This window comes from Cyprinodon variegatus, unplaced genomic scaffold (assembly GCF_000732505.1).
Source record: "Cyprinodon variegatus isolate N-32 unplaced genomic scaffold, C_variegatus-1.0 Scaffold267, whole genome shotgun sequence".
Taxonomy (NCBI): domain Eukaryota; kingdom Metazoa; phylum Chordata; class Actinopteri; order Cyprinodontiformes; family Cyprinodontidae; genus Cyprinodon; species Cyprinodon variegatus.
Genome location: NW_015150720.1, coordinates 163,812 through 186,339, shown reverse-complemented (window position 1 = coordinate 186,339; position 22,528 = coordinate 163,812). Strand labels below are relative to the sequence as shown.

At 35.9% G+C, this 22,528-nt stretch overlaps 2 protein-coding genes across 4 annotated transcripts in view; both read left to right on the top strand.

Annotated features, from left to right (window-relative positions):
• Nucleotides 1–16,299, top strand: part of LOC107089823 (serine/threonine-protein phosphatase 2B catalytic subunit alpha isoform-like) — a 47,343-nt gene extending 31,044 nt beyond the window's left edge. The window contains exons 7-14 of one of the 2 annotated variants that reach the window (XM_015382819.1): nt 1–78; nt 195–289; nt 4,152–4,277; nt 4,376–4,453; nt 4,966–5,050; nt 5,256–5,353; nt 8,679–8,729; nt 14,952–16,299. In XM_015382819.1, the coding sequence (XP_015238305.1) occupies nt 1–78; nt 195–289; nt 4,152–4,277; nt 4,376–4,453; nt 4,966–5,050; nt 5,256–5,353; nt 8,679–8,729; nt 14,952–15,130 (790 nt within the window). In that variant the 3' untranslated portion in view covers nt 15,131–16,299. The remainder of the gene's footprint in view (nt 79–194; nt 290–4,151; nt 4,278–4,375; nt 4,454–4,965; nt 5,051–5,255; nt 5,354–8,678; nt 8,730–14,951) is intronic. The other variant, XM_015382820.1, reaches the window with a different exon arrangement.
• A 4,217-nt stretch (nt 16,300–20,516) lies between these two features.
• The window catches only part of LOC107089825 (dnaJ homolog subfamily C member 18-like), a 14,145-nt gene continuing 12,133 nt past the window's right edge, over nt 20,517–22,528 (top strand). The window contains exons 1-2 of one of the 2 annotated variants that reach the window (XM_015382822.1): nt 20,517–20,713; nt 20,844–20,997. In XM_015382822.1, the coding sequence (XP_015238308.1) occupies nt 20,871–20,997 (127 nt within the window). In that variant the 5' untranslated portion in view covers nt 20,517–20,713; nt 20,844–20,870. Of the gene's footprint in view, nt 20,755–20,843; nt 20,998–22,528 lie in introns of both variants that reach the window. The other variant, XM_015382823.1, reaches the window with a different exon arrangement.

Genomic DNA, 22,528 nt, shown 5'->3' with positions numbered 1-22,528 from the left:
TTATCCCGCTGTGTGTGAGTTCCTACAGAGCAATAACCTATTATCGATTATCCGAGCACATGAAGCACAAGATGCTGGGTAGGTTGAAACAAAACCAAAAGTTATTGACTGAAAGCAAATCAATCTCTTTCTATCATTTTTTTAACAAACTATTCACTGTTTTTTGCCTTCACCTCTGCCTGTCTGCGGTTAAGTTACCGGATGTACCGTAAAAGTCAGACTACTGGATTCCCGTCCCTAATAACCATCTTCTCTGCACCAAATTACCTGGATGTTTACAACAATAAAGGTCAGGAAATGTTTTCTCATTTCTTATTTTTATTTACTTGCTTGCTTGTATATATATGTGTGTGTGTGTGGGGGGGGGGGGGGTGGGGGTGGGGTTTGTATATAATTTTGTTTTTTACAATAGTTTGTGTAATACTGCACCCTGCAAATAAACAGATTTCTGCAGTTTTTTGTCTCACAGAAATAGAATAGACCTGGTATTAACAGAATTGTATTTATTGCAGGCTTTAAAATGTGTCATCGCTACTGCATTATATAATTCAATAGACTAAATAAGGTCAAAGGATACATTTTTCTTGTTAAAACTAAATATAGAACAGTGAAATATTGCGCTGATGTTGTAGAAACGAAGCGTAATTATCAATTGTCTCTCTAATAGCTGCTCCAATTATGATTTAAGTGCATTTGAGTTCAGTTTTTATTTTTTGCTGGCTTTCACAGATGTTTCATTGTTGGATTTTTGGGCCTATGCATCATTGAAGTCAAATCTGACAGTTAAGAATCTTTTTTAAACCTGACCCTGTCAATTGTTAATGATTATGAAGACTTCCTGTAAAAAATTTTCAATCCAACAAACTAAAGTGCAGGAGTTAATGTAAGTGCATTTAGCCGTGAGCAGGCATAAGAAGGCATCAGGGAGCCCCCATGTGTTTGTGTTCTCAGATCTGTGTCTTGGTTGCTATGGGCTGTGGAAGATGGGGAGCGTGGGAGGGACTGTCAGCATTGCTGACTATCTCCATGTGGCTTTATTCTTCTTGATGTAACAGTGTCAGCAAACCCTGGCCTCAGTAAGGCCACCTAGTGGAGGATTGTTAATTTTGGGTTTTCTTTCTATTTTCCTCTAAAATTACATGTAAGCAGATCCTCACATGCTTTGAAGTGGTGCATCAAAGGATATTTTGTCAAACCTTTTTTAAAGTTGTGTTTTTATTGTAGATCATAGAAAAAACCTGAATTCAGAGAACACAATAATGTTAATTAAAAAATGCATCTATATATAAATGTATCTTGAAAAAGAGTAAAGGCATATATAAAAAAAAAAAAGTGTTACTCTGTTATTTCTCAGTTTGTTTGAAAAGTGATTATATTTTCTAATCAACTGCTTTTTTAAACCGCACAACTTGGGTTATTTAAGGTCATATCTAATCCGGCCTGGGTTTGCATCAATAAGGTTGACTTATGGGTTTAATCCAGCATACCAGGCTCGGTCTCCCAATCAAAAAGGGTTAGAGGGACTGATGCACAATATTAAAGTTGGATAAAAACTTATATCCCACATTAGTAAAAATGTTTAAATTTTTTGCCTGATTTTACATAAATTATTGGATGAAAATAATGCCTCATGTTGCATTCATTCATTCATTCATTCACTGAAGATTATTTATCCAGGGAAGACATTGTTAAACTATGGCCCCTGGCTTTGTAGTCGCAGGCTATTTTCCATCCCTACTTCCTGTTTGTGCTTTTTGATGAAACTGTGAATTAAACGTCTAAGATATAAATGACTTACAATTTCATCATACTGTAAACAAATGTTTTTGGGGATGGTTTATAAAAGGTTTTTCCAACATGCTTCAACTTGACCAAATCCTACTTGTGTTGTCTCCAATTTGTCATCTTACAGTGCCTTTTTGGCACAGTGTATAGCAGTTAATCAGCATATCTAATGTTTGATTTAACCTCACATTTGATTTCCAAAGACACGTATTAATCTCCACATAGCTTCATGATGCAGTTGTGAACACAGAATTAAAAAGACAGACTTCTTGTTCCTCAGCAGACGTCTTATAATTGAGTTCATCTGACAGGGCAATGATTCTCTTGACCTGAAATCTAATTATACAACCCTTTCACAATTTAATGTCCTTGAAAATTAATTAAGCTATTATTGTAAGCGTATTATCTCGCACTAAGAATTTCTTTGCATTCCTCTTTTTTATTCAGATCCTCTTTTCGCCCGCATTAATTGTAATAGATTTGTTTGTTTTTTTGCTGCTCTGACTCTATATATGGGGGATTGATCAGTCAGAAAGTAATATTAAGTTTTTCTGATTTCTGAAGATAGCCCTCCCCTCTTTTTTTTTGGGTGTATTTTCATGTTAATGTTTTTTCTGTCTTGTTGGGTTCTTTTTAGTACATCTTATTTCTTCTCCAGAGAAACAGAAAGTGACTGTCCACTAGTAAAAACTCCTTAACATTCAGATTTGTCTATGGTATACATAAAAAAGTGTTTCAATTACATTGATTTTAAATGAATTTTAGGAACGCCACTAAAAGAATATAATGAATAAATGTATTATTTAATACTATATTCATGTATTACGTAACAAAAGAACAAGAGATTTTTTAACTTTTAAAAATTTTAACAGAAATTGAACAAGTTTTTTGTAAGTGATTGAAAAAAAATACAAATAATACAAAGAGAAAGTTTGTCCTACTTCTATTTTGTTTGTGATTGTATGTTTTAGTAGTTGTAGTTGTTTATTTCCTTTGTTCAATAAACTATAGAGGTTCCAAACCCTCGATACTAGATAATATTCAAAAATCAACGTTGTTCATAGATGCAAATTTGGACAAACACCAAAGACTTTATCAAACAGTTAACCTTTAAAGTGGTATACACAGGAAAACAAAACAAAAAATGGATTGCAAAATCATTTTATTTAAGTCACACAGAAAACATTTTCTCTCCTCCACTGGACCTGAATCAAATCATCCAATTTCTAATGCTAGAGGTAAAGTAGTGGATCTGAGCTGTGCACACACTGATCTATAGCTAAGTTAAGTATATAAGGCTCTGGACCATAAACATTTTTTTTTAATGAAAGTATATATTCCTAACTCTGGTTTGTACAACATATTATAAGCCCATTTACACTTTATCAACACCAAAGTAAGAAATATTACATCAGCTTACCCCTTAAATGTCTAATGAGCCTTTTCAAATACCCTATCCACATGTCTAGGCCAGGTGTATTTGTTGGAGAAGTCCCAGTTAAGGATCTGTTCATAAACCTCTTAACGTTTCCATCCTATATCTCCATTTAAAGCCAGTTAGATGTGCTTCTATGTCCACCTAAAAAGGGAAAGGCTGTGTACTGGACTTTGTGACCATAGGCCTGTAAACAGTTAACACCAAACCTGCGTATTTGTAGTCTACAGCAGGAAAGATGTATAATCTATTCAATTCCATTATGTTTAATAGCTTTTTTTGAAGGCTTTTATTATGTCGTAAAATTTTAAATATTGATCCAGAATCAATCCCAAGTATGTATATTTCTTAATTTCTTACTAGTAGAAAAAAAGGGTTATAAGCAACTTCAAATTTGTGAAAGTCTATCTTTAACATAATTTTGCTGCAACAGAAATACCATTTTTTTTCAATCAGTTTTTGAAGATTGGCTGAATTCTCAAAAATAAGTACAAGATCATCAGCATACAGTTATATTAAGATTCTTAAATCTCCTACACTTTCGTCCCCACTTAAATTGCATTTAGCAAGTTGTTTATTTATATAGTGAAAATAGTATAGGAGACCAGCCTGTTTTATAGTCATTTACAGAGTTATAGATTTTTCCTTAATTCCTGCTGTTAGAAACTCACAGTTACCACATGAACAAAGGCTCTCTGAAATGGTATAAAACATACAAAAGTAGATTTTATTTCTTCTTTCTTGCCGTTATAATATTTAGCTAAAGTACAAAACCATTTTTTTTCTCTGCCAGTAAATTATAAGATTCCAAATAACTACGTGAATAGCTGCATTCATTCATTGCCGTCATGTACAGCTGCGTTGGTTGTAAAAATGAATCCAGATTTAGTGGAACATTTTACTCCCCTGTTCTCTCTTGCTTCCCTTACAGCTGCTGTACTGAAATATGAAAATAACGTCATGAACATTCGACAGTTCAACTGTTCGCCACACCCCTACTGGCTGCCCAACTTCATGGACGTCTTTACCTGGTCACTGCCATTTGTTGGAGAAAAAGGTGGAAACTTCCTCACATTTTTTAGGCAGTGTATCTCTATATCATGACATCATTTTGCTCAGTGATTACCTGTTTACTTTCCATATTTTCCTCCACAGTCACCGAAATGTTGGTGAACGTGTTAAGCATCTGCTCTGATGATGAACTCATGAATGATGAAGATGAGATATTTGATGGTGAGAGGTCTTAAGAAGACCCATTTCATAATTCATCTTTTATATTTCTCACGGGCACATTGTGGGTTCAGGGTTGACCTAGATCTGTACAGAACGAAAATCTTCCCACATTGCTGTTCAAAGGTAAAAAAAAAAACAAGGTTTCAAAAAGGTTGAGAGCTACATGTTAGGAAATACATTTAGATCTCTAACCTTACTTGTTTCTAGTTTGTTTTAATGAATGTAAATATGTTTGGGGTTTATCTTTTATGCATTTATTGAAAAGAAAAATATACGCATTTAATCTGCTTTTTTTTTTAAGAAGGTTCAAGCAGAGAAAAATAGTCTGAATCTGACCTTGGGTTATTGATTGGAGCACATTTACCTAGAATACATCCTGGAAAATGTCACCTAATTTCAATTTGGCTTGAAATTAAGACAAACTAAGAAAATGAAATGTTATTTCAGAGTTGAATAATTCATTGTGTGTTTGTAATAACCGCATCTAATGGATTTTCTCTTATTTTTTACAGCTAATGCGGCTGCGGCCCGCAAAGAAGTGATCAGAAACAAGATCCGTGCTATTGGAAAAATGGCCAAAATGTTCTCAGTTCTCAGGTAGACGTTTAGTTTCAGTGTCTGTTGGTGAATGGAGGCGTGATTATTAAGTATATATTGAAACTCAGACTTTATATTACATAATTTTCTGCGAATGAATGTGTAGAATGTGGGGGTTAAAGTTGTTTTTTTTTTTTTTCCTGCAGTCTGATCCGGGTTCAGCATAGCTCTCTGACCTGCTTGCTTGTTTCTGTTGTTCCTGCAGAGAGGAGAGTGAAAATGTGTTGACGCTTAAGGGCCTGACTCCCACTGGCATGTTGCCAAGCGGGGTTCTCTCTGGAGGCAGACAGACACTGCAGAGCGGTGAGCACAAGGCCCAGACTAAACCTTTTCCTCCAGCACTGACTCTTTTTTCTGTTTGTTCTTGTCCTCATCAGCATTCTCATTTCTTCCATTGCTCTTATCTACTTCCCTATCTGTCTTTCTCCCTTCCTTAAACAGAGAGCAGCCAGTGAATGCTTTTTTAGTCTCTTGTTGGGTCTCCTCCTCTTATTCATTAGAACCTTATGCAGTAAAATTTGAATTTTAAGTGTTAGAGCTGTCAATGTAGAGTTTGCACTTTTTCTGGATGGGATCTGTAAAGATTTAATTCGCACCTTGTATACTTGTTGCAGAAAGCCTTTCCAATACTACAATCTCATTAAAACCTTCTGAAAAAGTTTTAAATTAGTTGTTTAAAGATGGTTAAAATATGCATTGGGGTTATCCCTACATAGGATATTTATTAGCTTTAGTCTTTATTAACTGGTCATATAAATCTGCAAAGTCTGAACAATGAAAGATTATTTATAGCTACGAGTTGTCTTTCCCAGGTAATACTAAAAGCTAATGTGCATAATTAACACAATAAAGAAAAGCAGAAATGAAATAAAAAAGAAAAACATTTCTATTAACTCTCTGATTTATTAGCTTAGCATTTAGCTAGATTGTTTAGCTTTTATTAACCTTACCAAACCTGGCCCTCATTCAGCACACTTTCCACCTCAGTTTGGTGCATTTTTGCAAAACAAGGCTTTGGAATGGGTGTAAGTTGTCCTTAAATAACTAAAGCTTTTTTTTTTGTTTTGTTTTGTTTTCCACAGAAAAATATAATGAATCAGCTTTGAATTTTTAGCCAAGGTAAAATGGACTGAGCTGTAGCCTGATCATTAGATTTTAGACTGGATATTAGTTTGGGTCTAAGGTGCCCCTATTGAAATGCAATATTTAAGGTGGTAGTAAGTAGTAAGTTGGGAATTTGAGCCAATATTCATAATAGAGAAAACATGAAGCAGTAAAAAATCTTTTCAGCAGTGGCCAGGCTATCAAAAGTATTTCACAATACCCTGAAATCTTTTCTATAACATCACAAAAAAAAAAAAAATTAAAAACAAGCTCTATAGCACTGCAGGTTGCACTAACCTCAGTTAAGGTCTGGCTTCATGATTCATCAATACAAGAATTAGCTAAGGACAACATGATAATTGCCAGAAGTTTAAGAAAAATCTTCAATAGCATACTCCATTGAATATTTTAGAAGGGGAGGTATAAATCCTTAAATCTAATTGAAAGACTTTGGCATGAATATTACCCAACCTGGAAAGTCTTTTAACGGCGCGAAAAGAGCTTTGGTTGGCAGTAGTTTGAGGTTTAGGGGGATGACTACTTTTTAAGCAGATATGTACAGTGTTTTTCCCTTATTAAACAAAATCACTGTTATTCAGGTTATCTTGGTGTACTTCATTGATATTGATGAGTTAAAACATCCCGGTGCAACAAAGACATCAAACACTTATCTTTTATGAATAACTTTATAAAATGAATGAAGAAAATCATATCAGTGTAGAGTAATTAGGACCCTATTAGTCAGGATCAGAAATACCAGAATATTGAAAATATTCAGGAAAGAGAAACAAATCCCGCAATTCCCCCCAAAAAAGGTGGAAACAAATTCAATTTATATTATTTACATTGAAATAAACTAATTGTAGTTTTGAAGGCAGAATCAAATTCCCATTATTTTGATGAAACTTGTATCTGCTTGTTGCCTTAAGGGCTGATTCTGTTTGATATTAGATTTAAAATGAACATGCTTTAAAGGATTTTGTTTTATTTTGTGGTGGAAATAAAAATTATATGTTTGTAATACAATATAAACAGTCTGTATTCTTTTACATATTACATTTAATCCAAAACTGCACAAGGTTAAAGAGGGTCAAGGCATGGATGTAGTGATGATGAGTTCATGCTTCCAATCATCAACAGGGTTTAAGCACTAAGAAAAACTAAAATAAACAGAATCAAGCATTTGCTCTGTCAGCAAAAGGATCACTACTCTGGATCCGTTCTTTTTTATTGTTTTTAAGGGAATGGTATCAGAAAACTTTCAACACTAATTATATTTATCCCTGAGATGGTGCTGAAAGTAATTCTCCATGTACCCCTTCTGTTTTCTTCCAATGTCAGTTATATGTATAAAAAAAACAACTTTTTGTTAACATTTGAACTGCGTAGTATCCCATATTAGTGATTAGCACAGATTTTTTTTTTCAAATTTCTAGGCCTGAAATTCCAAAGATATTTACAATATATCCAGCTATTTTATGTTGCATGGCCGACAGAGAGCTTCAAAGGGCATTTAGCCTTCCTGCTATCTACTAATTTTTGGTTCAGAGATAGTCACTCCTTCAACATTTGGACAAAACATCCTGAAGATGGATAGAATTTGATCCTCTGTGTTAAATTGATATTTTTATACCTAAAAAAATCCAGGCATGACAAGACTTAAACTGTGAAAGTACAAAATGACCAGTCTCACCCAAAGTCCCACTTTCTGTTGTTGCAACCAGAATGATCAGCAAGCATGCCTCTTTAGAAAATATATTTTTTAATGGTTCCTCTCTGACTTCATTTTGATACATTTCACTCTTCTACTCCAAAAAGTGCTGTGGTTAGTGGTAGTGTTTATGTACGGTTAATTTAAATATCACAGAAAGATCTTTATCTTTGTTATTGACTGGCTTATCTCTGATTCTGGCCAGTGAGGCAAAAATTCATCGATTTCTGGTCACTAGCTGATTTTCAGGGTAAATCCTTGATAATAACTGTGTAATTATTGCTATTCCTTGGAATTTTGCAGAGAAATAAACCAATGGGAGAACTCGCTTTTTAAATAAAGATTATTTTTTATAATTGTTTTTAATAATCATAAGGACCAGATGAATTCACTCGGATAAGGATCTTGCTTGAGAACAGTTAAGGTTTTTTTTATATCCAAAAAAATTATCTAATCCAAAGACCCAATAAAAAAAGCATGAAAAACACAGTATCCTCTCCTTAAACGGTACAAAGTGTTAAAAGTAAGGTGCTCTCGGGTTTTTGTCTGTCATCTCAGCCCCCACCTTTCTGTCACTTCATGTCTGTGTCTCTCTTTGTGGATCTATCTGTGTGACTTTTCATAAGAACTTTCTAACCCCAGATTGACATTAACTCAGTTTAAATGCATGGCATTCCTCTGAGTTTGGCTTCAGTGATAATGAACATGTACAGCTCATCTGGCCAAAAACATGAGACGCCTTCTCCCTGGGGCTGCATCGTACATTTGCATGGCTTTATCAGGAGTAACCTGCTCCCCTCCTCCCCCCTTCAGCAACCATTGAAGCCATTGAAGCCATCGAGACGCATGATGAGGACAGAGAAGGTAAAACTAGTGCTCCCTTTGCTTTAACTGTTATCAGGGTGTCCTGCTTTAAAAATCCTGTTTTTGGAGAACTGCTAACACAATATTGAGCTCACTATTAACTTTTTTCTTTGGAAGCATTGCTTTTGCTTATTAAGAAGTGAAGTAGCTAAAAAATGGTTAATCAAACTAATGAGAATTAAAGATGTATGGAAAATGTATTTTTCTTAAAATAATACTGTTAGGTGTTATGTAAATAAAGCCAAATGATTAAAGATGATTTAACCTACTTTTCAAAGCAATAAAGGTGTTAAGGTGAAAGGTATTTTTGATTCCTAGCTTTTCAAAGGTATTTATATGCCATCATGTTTCTGGTGATAAATGACAATCGTAATCACAAATTTCAAGGCATATTTTATTGTAGTTTGATGAAAATTCTGTAAAATTTGCCAAATTTGAAATCAAATTGAATCAACGAAATGTGAGTACCTTCAGATGTCCCTTTTTGGGTAATTCACTTTCATCACATATGGCTGTTTAAGAACATTTGAACACAGACAGCATAATAAGGACCAATCACTCCTGAACAGGTGAGGGAAAAAAGAGAAGTTTAAAGTGTTGAGGATGTGTTTCTGATTTCATTTGCATTAAAACCACACAGCAGGACATGCCAGGTGGTTCCGAGTTATTATGAGTCAAACTTATATAATGGGATTGATGGAAACATTGAATTGTTTTGTGTGGTTTAACCATTAGCCATTTTAAGCTCAGGAGAAGGTAGTGATGCTGAGGAATATGGAGGCATCCATCCTTACAGGCCATCAAGATCAGACCCCCAGCCTACAGAGTCAGACTCTGAGTCGGAGGGTGACGGCTAATATGAACACAGCAGCCCCGGTAGAAAACACCCAGCAGGGAAACACGGCTTGCTACGCCTCTGGTACAGATAGTGTAACCAGTTATTAGTTTATAAAATATAAATTAGTATATAATACTTTAAATGAACATGATTTTCAAATAAATCTTCCACCGCTATTACAAGAAATCATCTAGTATATTTTAAAGGTATATCTAGCAACTCACCAGTCCTTTAATGCCAGGGTTGTCAGATCTGTATCAATCCTGCCGCCTCTTTCAGTCTGCTCATCAAACAGTGTTTTATTTGTTAACGGTAAAATAAAAAAGGCTATTTTAAAGATTTTTTTCAGGGAAAACTTAAATAATGTCTCTATAAAATGTTTTTTTTCTTGAAGGACATGATACAGAAATGTCCAAAAAGATAATAAAATAATGTAAAGGACTCTCAAATTTAATAATACAAAGTATTTTATTTTAACATATAATAAAAAATTGTCTTTTAGCCTTTTCAGTAATGAATAGAAATACAAATCCTTTTGGACTTTAAACCTTAATCTGCCCAGGATATGAATACGATGTGATCCAAATGTGTATTTTTTTAAAGATGAATAAGTGTTGAAAATGGATGTTAACAGATGCTCCTCGTCTAGACTAACTGAACTTTAGCTATTTTGCAAAGAATACAGTGTAATATTTTGTCCATTGCACTGCAAAGCTGGCACGTTTCAGCCCGATGGTGGATATTAATGCATGGCACATTTTGCAACTGTTACTTGGAAAAAATAAAGAGAAAACCAGTGGGTTTTTTTTGTTTGATTTTCAAGTATGGCAGACTTCTTCTTTATGGAATTTCCAAATAAAATGTGTTTATGCTGCTAATGAGGTACTGTAGAATCTGAAGATGCATGAAAATATGTTTGCTACACACTGTGGCTACATTTCAGGGAAGAATACTTGCTCTATAAAATGTTTAGTCAGGTCTGTCAAGAATTGATGGTAAAATAAATTACAATGTGCTGAACGAAGCTCCAACTACAATGAACTTTTGCCACCAGAGGCTTTGCTTTATATAGGGTAGATGTGAAGCAGGACTGAACTTGGAAAGAGGGAAAATTGCTAATTTAAAATTCTTTTTCATGATAAATTAAAACCCTGCAAAACCAGAAAACTGCTACTAGTAAATGCAGAAGTAAAATGTTGTTGTTTAGTGATTGGATTATTAATGACATCCACCTGTTCTTAAAAGGTGATGCAAGAGCAAGAAAAAATTAACCTGACAACAGCCAGATGCATGTCTCGCTCCAGCGAGACATGCATCTGGCTGTTGTCAGGTTAAGAAAAAATAGCCAGATTGCATATTTTTAAAGCTCTGTGCTTTGTCTTGTTTTATACAATAAAAGTTAGTAAAACAGGTAATATTGTTTTAATTCTTTTTTAATTAAAAATATTATGATAAAGACCTAAATGGTTTAATTTTATTTAATTAATGTTCTCTTTTTGCTGAAAATGAAAACTAAGATCAACTATTGTATTTTTGGTTTGAGTTGCTGTCCTAACTGAAGCACATGTGAGTAGAATGTAAGCCATGATAGCAGTATGCCTTTTACTAGCATTCTGCAGTTTAATTAAATTGTCGATTATTAGAAACCACAATATTATTAGCAAATGTATGTTGAATTATATTTGCATTTTCAAAGCTGTGTCAAATTGTGCCATTTCATTTTAATAAGCATAGAACATTTTGAACATAATTTTGTAACTTGAGTGTTGTCCAAAATTAACATTGCTCATGATGCAATCGTATGTGAAACAGTTAAAAAAGGCAGTTACGTACAGTAGTTATCTGTGGATCAGACCAGTGGGAAGATGGCAATTGACTGTGCATGCAGCAATCAAGCTGGGCAGCCCCTCAGAATGGGTAATGATGATGATATACTGTAAGGGAAATTGGTATAGGGAATGGTAGTCATTATTCTCGATTGTCACTCTTACATGTGATATTTAAGGAAAGAAAATAAATAATTGTTTTTTGGTTTTGTAAGTAGGATGACAGAGCCCTTAAAGTGTAAAGTCAGGATTATCAAATGTAGTGGAGGAAACACTTTTAAATCATATGCGTGAATGCACAGTAGTAAATCTTATGCCTATTGATTACTTGCACATATAGCAGCAACAGGTAGTTTTATTTTAATAATCTTGGTCATGATTGTCATGGCAGTTATGAAATTGTAGTGACTGGCCTTGTCATTTGTATACATTTTATTTTCTAAGAGGGCAGATACTACAAGATGCGAGGTAAAACAGTTTTAAAAATGAAAAGAATTTTCAAAAGTTTATATTCATTTAGGAATTTCTCTAATATATTGAGGGTCAAAAGCATACAAGTAGGGCAGTGGTGGTAAGGGGTAGAGTGTAATTTATAAAGAACATTCTGAGACCTGGACAAAGCAGTAATGGATTCAAGTGTCAACCCAGAGACATGTCTTCACTATAGTCTCAATTCTTTCCTGTCATACAACCTTTAGCTTAAAACACTAAGACCTGGACAAAGCAGTAATGGATTCAAGTCTCAACCCAGAGACATGTCTTCACTATAGTCTCAATTCTTTCCTGTCATACAACCTTTAGCTTAAAACACAAAAAAAGCTGAAATATTTGTAAACCATACATTTTCATAGTGATCAGCAACATTGCACCATATTTTTTTTATCTATATTTGGCCACTCCTCTTATGTAGAGTGGGGGAACTAATTTTTAATGTGATTGATTTCCTAGCATGGACCTAGATTTTATGTGTGCTCTATACATTTTCAGGTAAAGGACACTTAAGAGGCTTACTGTTCTTCTTTAGTTATTCTGAAACAAGTTATTGTGTGTATTAGAGATTACGCTCTCTATTGTGTCCCAATGTAACAGATTAGTTGTTGAGATGTGGTGAAATAAAACAATGTCATGGAAGTACTCACTGATACAACATTATCAGAAGTGGCAAAACAAACCCATAGTATGATCCTTCTACTGCCATGCTTGACTGGTGCTACAATGTTTGTGCGTTTGGAAGTCTCTTCTTTTCTTCAAACAGTATTTGTAATTTTGGCAGTATGGCTCAATCCCCATCTTTTATTTTGTTAAAGACTTTTTTCCAAACAATATTTGTATATGTGGGTAGCTGCAAATCAACATCAACATTGTAAATGGTAGTTTTTGAGAACAGTCTTCCTTAAGGCACTGTCTTAGATCACGTTGGTGTTAAGCATACTTCACTATGATGAGTAATACTACTGTTCTGGCTAAAGATTTTCAACATAAGGGGTGCGGCCTCCTAGTTGGTTACAGAGATACTGCAGAGTGGTCTTGAATTCTTTCACCACGGCAGACAGCTAAAGCCATTGGGTCTGTGCCAGGCTTAAAAATGAAAAATTGTTTTTGCAGTATTCTGCTTTAGCTTGGACACGGTTGTGGGGGGCAGCAGTCTCAGCAGAAACTCCCAGACTTCACACTCCCAAGAAATCTTCTTGAGTTCTGCTGGGGGAAGTCTGAGGCGCTCTCAGGACAGCCAACAGACATAGTTCCTCTAGCATGTCCTAGGTCTTTCCATGGTACCCACAAGGAGAAGGCCCCATGGCCCTTTCCTGGAACACCTTCAACAGAAGGCCTCAAGGGGGCATCCGAAAAAGAGGTCTGAGTCCACTAAGCTGACTGGAGGAGAAGCAGCTATACTCCAAGCCTCTCCAGGATGATCAGGCATCTCACCCTATCTCTAAGAGAGTGCCCAGCCACCCTGTGGAGAAAGCTAATTTCAGGTGCTTTTATCTGTGATTCTTTTGGTCATGATCTAGCTTTCATGACCATAGGTGAGGGTAGGAACATAGACCATACCAAAAGCTCTTGGTAAATCAATAGCTTTGCTTTTTCGGTCAGCTCTCTCTGTTCACCACAACACACCGGTGTGGCAATATAGCAGCAACAACACCGATCCATCTATTGATCTATACTTCATTCTTCACTCACTTGTGGATAGGACCCCACAATACAAGAATTCCTTTACTTGAGGCTGGAACTCTCCTCAAACCTGAAGAAACCTTTTTCGAGAACCATGGTCTTGAACTTGGATGAACTGATTCTCATCAAGGCCGCTTCACATTCAGCTGTGAATCACTCATTGTATACTTTAGGTCTTGGCATACGGGAGTCTGGAGAACCATGCTATCTGCATAAAGCAGGGACAAAATTATCTGGTCCCCAGATCAGACCCCCTCCGGCCCTTGGCTATACCTATAAATCATGTCCATAAAGGTTATGAACATTATTGTTATGAGAAATCTAACATGCAACGTAACAGGTCCAATTTTATGCTGGCAATGCAGGCTTAACTCCTTCTCTGCTTGTACAGAGACCTAGTACACCTAGTAAACAGCACTCAACTCTGTACACCTAGAGCATCCCTCACAATGCACAACAAGAGACACAATCAAAAGTCTTCTCCAGGTCCAGAAAACACGTGTGACTGGTTTGGTAAACTAATGAACCCTCGAGTAAATTGCAGAGGGTGTAGAGCTGGCCCAGTTTTCCAAGGTAAGAATATAAACCACATTGCTCCTGATGAGGACCTTGTCCAACAATCAGCCAGACTCTCCTCTCCAGCACCCTGGCATAAGCTTTCCCTGGAGGCTGAGAAGTGTGATCCCACACAAGTTGGAAAAATCCCGTCCGTCTATCTCCTTTAGCAGGGGAACCACCAAACCAGTCTGCCAGTCCAAGGGCACTGTCCATGACCTCCATGCAATTTTAAAGACTTGTGTCAGACTCAACAGCCTGACAACATCCAGAGGAATACCTCAAACTAGTGTTGGAGTCAAGACCACAACAAACAAGACCAAGCACTACGAAGCTGAGGGCAAGAACTTAAGAGGCCTAGACCAAGACAAGACCAAGATATTTTGAGGCAGAGACGCAGAAAAGACCAAGACCTTATATGTTCTTTGTCTTGGCCCTTAAATGTCTTGGTCTTGTCTTTATCTCGATCTCTAAAGGTTGGGTTTGCATTGGTCTCAGTACTCCTTGGTCTCAGCTGGTCTGGTCTTGACAACAATACTTCCTCAAACATCTTCAGCTTCCCATTAAATCAACTGCCTTATTTTTGCCGGATAACCTCTTTAGATATGGTTCATTGATACATCATAACATTTGTGCATCAACGATTATACAAATAAAATTCCAACTTGTGCTCCTAGTTGAAGATTTTTTCAATTACATAATGAAAAGCACTTTCATGGCCATGATGAGTATATGTCTTATTTGAGTTGTTATGAAACCTGCCATAGAGCCTGGAGTGTCCTGAGATATTTATGACATGACCCTGACCCTTTGTTTCCTCCTCTACAGCTATTCGAGGGTTCTCCCCCCAGCACAAGATCACCAGCTTCGAGGAGGCTAAGGGCTTAGACCGCATCAATGAGCGCATGCCACCACGCAAGGATGGAGTTAACCATGTGGGCCACTCCATGGGCAAGATGAATATGTCGGAGGCAAATGGCACAGAAGACAACAGCAATATCCAGTGATGTGCTGTCTGAGCCACAGACTCTGTGCCACTGTTTCAGCCATGCAGCAGGACTTTGCTTAATGGGAAATTAAGGCCTCAGAACACAAAAAACCAAACAGGCCCACCGCTAGAACATGAAACCTGCAGCAAATTTTAACACCAGGCGAAAAAGGTCATTTATTTCATGGCGGCGTGTCATTGCACTGTTAGGGGGAGGGGGGGAGCTGGGGTTTAAAGCAAAGGGACAGGGATACAGAGAGACCAAAGGCTGCAGCAAAGAAGTGCTTTTGGAAGTTGTTTCTGACTGTAGTTCCCCTTCTCAATTCGATTACAGACTGAATTATTGGGAGTGTTGTTGCTGTGAATGCTCTCACACACATGTGCTCCTTCATTACAGGGCCTGGCGGAAGACGTAAGTGCAGTATCCATGCCTCACAAATCATTTTAATGTTTTATAAAGTATTTATTATGAATCACTCACAAATGCACTTCAAGAGGAAATAATCTACTTATCTAATTGTTTTTTTGCTAGTATTAGGTCATGTCACTTTGTGAGAGAAAACAAGAAAGAAAACAGGAGAGAAGTAAAAAAGTAAAATGTGTACCTCTTTGAAACCTGCAGCATGCCATTTTACCAGTGGACTTGAATTTATTGATTTACCTTGTTGTAAAATGCTGCCAAACTGCAAGTTAAAAAGAGGACAGGGTGCTTATGTTTGCTTGCCACTGAAAAACCTGTGTAGCTCCACATCCATCTCAGCTATGTCTTAGTAAACTCCAGCATTGCTTCATTCCTCTAGCCATCTTCCCAGATGAAACTAAGAGGAGAAGAAGCGGGTTTCCTGAAGGTACTTTAGAATAGCAAAATACAGAGATTTGACATCAAATTAAGTCTATTTTATTCCTTTCAAATTCCAGTCTAAAGGTTCTATTGCAGTACCTCTCTCAAAGCAGAAATTCACATAGGCATGGGCTGGTATAAGATTCTCAAGGTAGCGACCCAAAGATTTTACATGTGATCTAATTCTTATTATTTGAAACAAAGATGGAACAGATTTGATTTTATTTGGCAAGGACTTTTTACACTAATATCATTGCTGTAACTATACCAGATTTTGCAGAAAGGGTGTTTTCATCTAGTAAATGCAACATGTATCCCTTCACAAATTCAATTAAACGTATACATAATAACAAAACTTAGTTTTAAGTGCATATCACAAAGAATTAAATGAGTTACATAAATAAAAGAAGTAGATATTAGATGGTTTGTTAGTAACGTGTAGTAGAGTATGAGCCTTCCTGCCTACCAGTAAGCAGCTCAGAGCTAGGAAACCTATTTTACAAAAATATTTCCAATCTAGCCAATTTGTTTTCTTTCAGCCAGCTGACCAGTTGTGCGCAGCCACTGTAGGGGACAGGCAGCAGTAAATCACTCTGTTCCTGTTCAGACTTCAAAACAGTGCAATTGTAAATTTAACCAGATTAAGCATTGTGGTTTTTGGATACTCGCTATGCCTTGATGTATCCTAGCCAGCCAATGCCATATTTACATTAAAACGACACTCCATTGAATACGGATCTCACCCTAGAAAAAATAAACAAAACCTAGACAGTTTGTTTTCAGGTTTAAATGGTTTACTCCTTTTTGAACATAATCTATCATCTACAAAAACTCTAATTTCAGAGGAAAATAATTAATGTGTGTTTGACACCCTGCTGTCAATATTTGTAAACTATTTCTCCCCTGTGTTTAAACAGTGAGTTAAGCATACATCAGCATCCTGGAGGTTTTGCACTTTTTGCTTTTTTTTTTTTTTTAAACATTCCTATATTTTATGCCTGCAAAAAGTAAAATGAAGTATGTTCTAAAAGAGTCAATTAATCATAAACAATATCAGTACTGTTATTCATAATCTAAAGCCTTAGATAGGTGAAATTAATGGACTGAGGCCCTGTCCATATTGACATGGGATGTTGCAAAACTAAAATTGTCTCCTGAATTTGCAATCCCCCCAGTCCTCCTGGGTGAGAAATACATTAACCTTTTCTTTTCTTCTCTTTTGTTTTTTGAAAAGTCTAAGAAAATACAAGAAACGATTGATTTGAATAGTCTTTAGCCTAGAACTGCTTTAATCAAGCTCAGGACATTATTTTAATGCCGTTGTTGCCAACATCACCGCCACCTGCTGGCCCAGTGTAGATATAACAGCATCTTTATTTGGAATCCCATAGCCTGTATAGTCTGAAACTAAAATGAAGAGGAAAAGATCAGTTTAAAAATGTTTTTATCCAAAGTAGTCTAGAAGGGCCTTAATGAAAGGTCTAAGAAAATATGCCTTTTCAGTTTGTACAAAAATCCATCACTGATTTGGTAAAAATAATCAGTAGTACTTTCCTTGTGACAAAGACGCATACAGCAGGTCATGTTTATGGAGTGAGAAAAAAATGTATTCAAAATTTCAGAATACATTTAACTTCATTCATGCTCACTGTATGGTATTAACAAAACAGGAAAAGTAGAAAACAAATAACATGTAAAGCCTCACTGTGATCTAAATGCAAAATCCTTATGCCTAATCAATGTATGAAAATTAAGTCTGAAAAACGTCTAGAATAGTGAACATTCTCTAAAATGATCTATGTTAGAAATACTTTTGGGATGCAACCCCTGTGACAAATTTCTAGAATTTTAATCATTCATTATTCTTTTCCTGGTTTGGATCCCATCTTTCTTTTCAGCAATGAAGGTATGTGAATGAAAGATGGACAAAAGTGACTTAACACAGCATCTATGGTATGGAACGCATCAATGCATGCAGTTAAGTTCCTAGTTGTTATGTGAGATTATAATTGTGATAGTTGTGTTTCATATAGTAAACTTGAATTTTATTTATTTTTGGATTATATTTGTAGTTTTGTCTTGTTTTCTAAGATTTTCTAAATAGGCTTTCTTTGATTGTTTTTGGTCCATTTTTTTTTGCTTTAAGTTTGTTATTTATTACCACTGCTTTTAATTTTTATATTCATTTCTTGTATGCAGAGATGCCCTTCTAAGGTGTGAAGCCTTGTGCTATATATACAAATTTTTTCTGTTGTACTGATGTACAGAAAATGTTCAATAGTGTGAATGAATATAATCTCAGTGAAAAGCTACTCTTTCAGGCTGCCAAAGCATGATAGCATGGTTTTCTCAAATGTAAATGAACTGGACACACAGAAAAATCAGGTGTCACACCTTTAACAGGACACATTGTATTCTGGTTATATTTACTGCTGATATTATTATTGTTACGATTTAGCTTATGGTTCTTTTCATTCTTTGGTTTCTCGTATAGTCAAAATGCATAATTCAACAGAGAGATATAATGGATTTTATCTTGCAACATTTTTTATCTATGGAGATATGTTTTGGCATTTGACTTCCTAAATAATACACACACTGTAAGCATGCCCTATGGGACAAATCACATTTTTTTACTCTTGAATAAAATATGCATGAACAAATTTTGTTGTGCAATTTTTACAACCCTAGTGAAATATTTCTTGTGCTTCGGGCACAGCAAAAACAAACTGAAATGAATTATATTTTAACTTTTTTTCACGTTAATGGTTTCTCAGGACCCCAAATTTGATGCAACTATATGTAAGCAAGGTAGAGGGTGCTTAGTTATGAAGGTATATGATGCTTCGAAATGTACACATTCAAGGAGACCCTTCCAATGCAGATGGTCCATTTAGAAACTGTTTTAATTAACAAAGATGAAATTAAGTGAACTTTAACTTCTTGGTATTTCTATGTCAGTTTTTCAGGGATCCCCTTCTACTGTACATTACCAAGCAATCTATTGAACGTAGAATTATTTGAGTGTGCGTTTTTAGGTGTATACATTTAAGCTTAAATCTATTTTTAGATTAAAAAAAATATTAATCAAGCTCAATGTAGCTGTTTTATTTATATTGATTTAAAAAGAGAAAAGCCAGTCATAATGATTGGTAGTAGTATTGATAGTAGTAGTCATACATCTATAATTGCTGACTAGGTTTTCACATGTGTCCACTAACACTTTGATGAACTTTAGCTCTTTGACATTAGAATGACTCTTTAATACTTACCTACTCCTTTCGTCCCTTAACAGATTTGTTATGAATCCAGTCAGGTCTGGCTGGAGGATTGGCTGGATTGGGGCTTTATCATCTGGGTCAATCTAGATCTACAGGTCTGTCTAGATTTACTGTGATAAAAGGTATTAGGTTGCTATTGAGACTTGGTGAACCCAAATAGGACACTCTTTAGTGCAATTATTTGTTTATTTGTGTTTAACTCAGGTACAGCTGTTTTAGATATTGCTCTGACTAAATATGAGCACAGTTAGGTGAGTAGGTGAGTTTCATTTCTTCACTTAACTACCAGTATACATCTGTTTCATTTGAATAATATGCTTTTTTTTTTTTGCTTTCCCATTGTGAATGACGGGGGATCCTGTCCCATGACACGTTTAAAACCCAGAGAAACAAGAAGTCTAAAGATTTCTAAATAAACTGACCAACTTTTATCAGTAAAAAAACAATTTAAAAATGAAAGAAGTAATTTAAATTAGAAATCATATGAGGTACTGAAAAGAGGAAAGGGAATCCAGACAAGGTGAAAGCCAATATTAGACTTTATGGTAATTTTGTATACACAGACTGTATACAAAACAACGTTTCCCTTGTGCAGCTTTTCAGACAGTGAAACCTTCCTAAACCCTCCTCTTTAATCCCTCAGCAGGGACACGGGACGCATCACCTCCATGCTCTGTTGCAATAGGTCAATATTTCTATTTTAAAACCCAATTTTACATAACATTTAGCAGAGAATATATATATATATATTTTTTTTTTTTTGTGGTGAGCCAAAGCTGTCCAAATGAACAGCAATAAATACTTGAAAACTGATCAGCATGTGTATATTTAAATCATTGACGGAGGCTAAGTTTTTGATTCTGATTTATACCTGTAGCAACTGCAAGTCACAATTTTATGCAAAAGTTCAATGCATTAAACTTGTCATCCCAATGACTGTAAATGCTTTTTTTCATAAAGTAAAAAAACCAAAAAAAAAACTGAATAATCAAATTATATTGGATATATTTATTAAATAAATTCTGTTAAAAAACGTCCTCTTTTGTTTCTGCTGAAAAAAAAATGTTATGACTAGAACTGATATTGAATTCAGATGTGATATAAAATGATAAGTGCGTTTGCCATACTGCACCTGCTTATTCTCCTCAACAATTTTAACATGTTTAAATAAACAGAAAACGGTGGAATGATGATTAATTTCGTACCTCGCTTACAAACTCAAAGAACTAATCAAAATTTAACTTGAACATCAGAGCTTCTCTCCAGATTTAGTCCATTAAACCGGAAATGACGTCACATAGCCTCGTCTCCATCGGTTTGTCCATCATTAGTCGTGGACATCAGAAGTAATTTTCATTTATGTCGCTTTAGACGTTGCTAAAAGCGACAAAAAATTAATTTATGACTATCTGGAAATAATGGCCCAGCGGCAGGTCCGTTTGCAGCCGGACACCGAGCACCACCGTCGGCCATCGGGACTGTGAGTGACCGCAGGCTGCAGCGAGCTAACGTTACGCAGCTGTCTGTAACCGAAGCTAGGCGCTTCTTCTTCTTCTTCCTCTCTCTCTCTCCGGTACCACATGATATTGACGCACCTTGTTCTTGCTCAGAGCCGCTGAGTAAAGCCCTTGCCCGTCATGGACAAAGAAGAAGCAGACCGGCTCATAGAGAAGGCCAAGCTGTGTTTACGTTCGGGCCGGAAGGATCGGGCGCTGCAGCTGCTCTATGAGGCGCAGAGAACCTTCCCCAGCACCAGGGCCAGAGGTAAAATGAGCTGACGCAGATTTTCTACAACCGCTCCGTGACTTGCTGACCGAGGAGCTGAGCTCCGGCCTGTGTGCTGCTGGGAGGCTATTTTGAAGTTGTTCAGGATATTTAAATCTGTTTTGACAGAGCTCTACTACGGAAAATGATTAGGGCCACTGGAAAATAAAAAAAAAGTTAACTGATTTTTACATTTTAATTTAGTTTAATATGAGAAAAAAAGTCAGAATTCTGACTTTAATATCAGAATTCTGTCTTTAATCTCAGAATTCTGACTTTAATCTCAGAATGCTCACTGAATTCTGACAGCTAACAAACATGTTAGCATCAAGCCATAGCCATGTCTATTTTAGAGACTAGTTCTCTTGTTGTAATCACCTTCTGCTCTTCCATTAATGAAATAGCATCACCAGGGATCCCTCAGGCATGAAAAAAGTTGCCTAATTCCGTCATTTTCCACCAATGTGTTACTGGCCCTCCCAAACAGCTCACATCTTTGTCAGTGAAGCTCAGAGCTCCCACGTCTCCTTCTTCATGGTGCCTATCTACACTAAGATCCAAAATTCTGAGATTAAAGTCAGCATTCTGAGAAAGAAGTCAGAATTCTGAGAAGAAATTTAGAATTCTGAGATTAAAGTCAGAAATCTGAGTAAGAAGTCAGAATTCTGAGAAAAAAGTCAGAATTCTGAGAAGAAATTTAGAATTCTGTGATTAAAGTCAGAATTCTGAGATTAAAGTCAGAATTCTGAGAAAGAAGTCAGAATTATGAGAAGAAATTCCGAATTCTGAGATTAAAGTCAGAAGTCTGAGAAAAAAGCCTGAAATAAAATTTTAAAATCAATTAACTTTTTTTTTTTTCTTTTCTAGTGACCCTAATCCTCTTCCGTACTCTACGCCAGAATCTAGGTCTGTTTATTTTGACCCCCCACACTTATTTCCTGCCGAACAGCAAGTAGAAATGTTAATCCCACTGTGCTTTCATGGCTTAACCTGCACTGTAAACCTAAGACATCCCAATTGTAAGGATCCCTATACTTCAATGCAGAAATTTGTCTGGCATACCTCGGCATTCACACACTTTAAATACATTTTGAATTCAGTTCAGATCCAAACTTTTCATCATTAACAAAATCCTTCACGCTAATGTATTCAATGGTGGTACATTAAAATATGGAGCTTTCTTTTAGACTTAGACTCAACTTTATTTGTCCCTTGGGATTACTCCTTCAGGGAAATCCTGGTCCTGGTAGTTTATATAGAGTACAAAAGGCAGAGTTAAAGCAAGATGCCATTAAAGATAAAAATAAAATAAAATTATACAATAGATATGTTTCCTTTAGGTATAAAAATATTGGCACAGTAGAGAGCTAAGGTGGGACTACACAGTAGCTGACTTGGATTATTGCAATGCAGAGATGTACTGACCTTATATATATATAACGTATTCTCACGACCATAAGGCGCACCGTACTAAAAGGCGCAGTCTCAGTTATGTGTGCCATTTCTGTATTTAACACACACATAAGGCGCA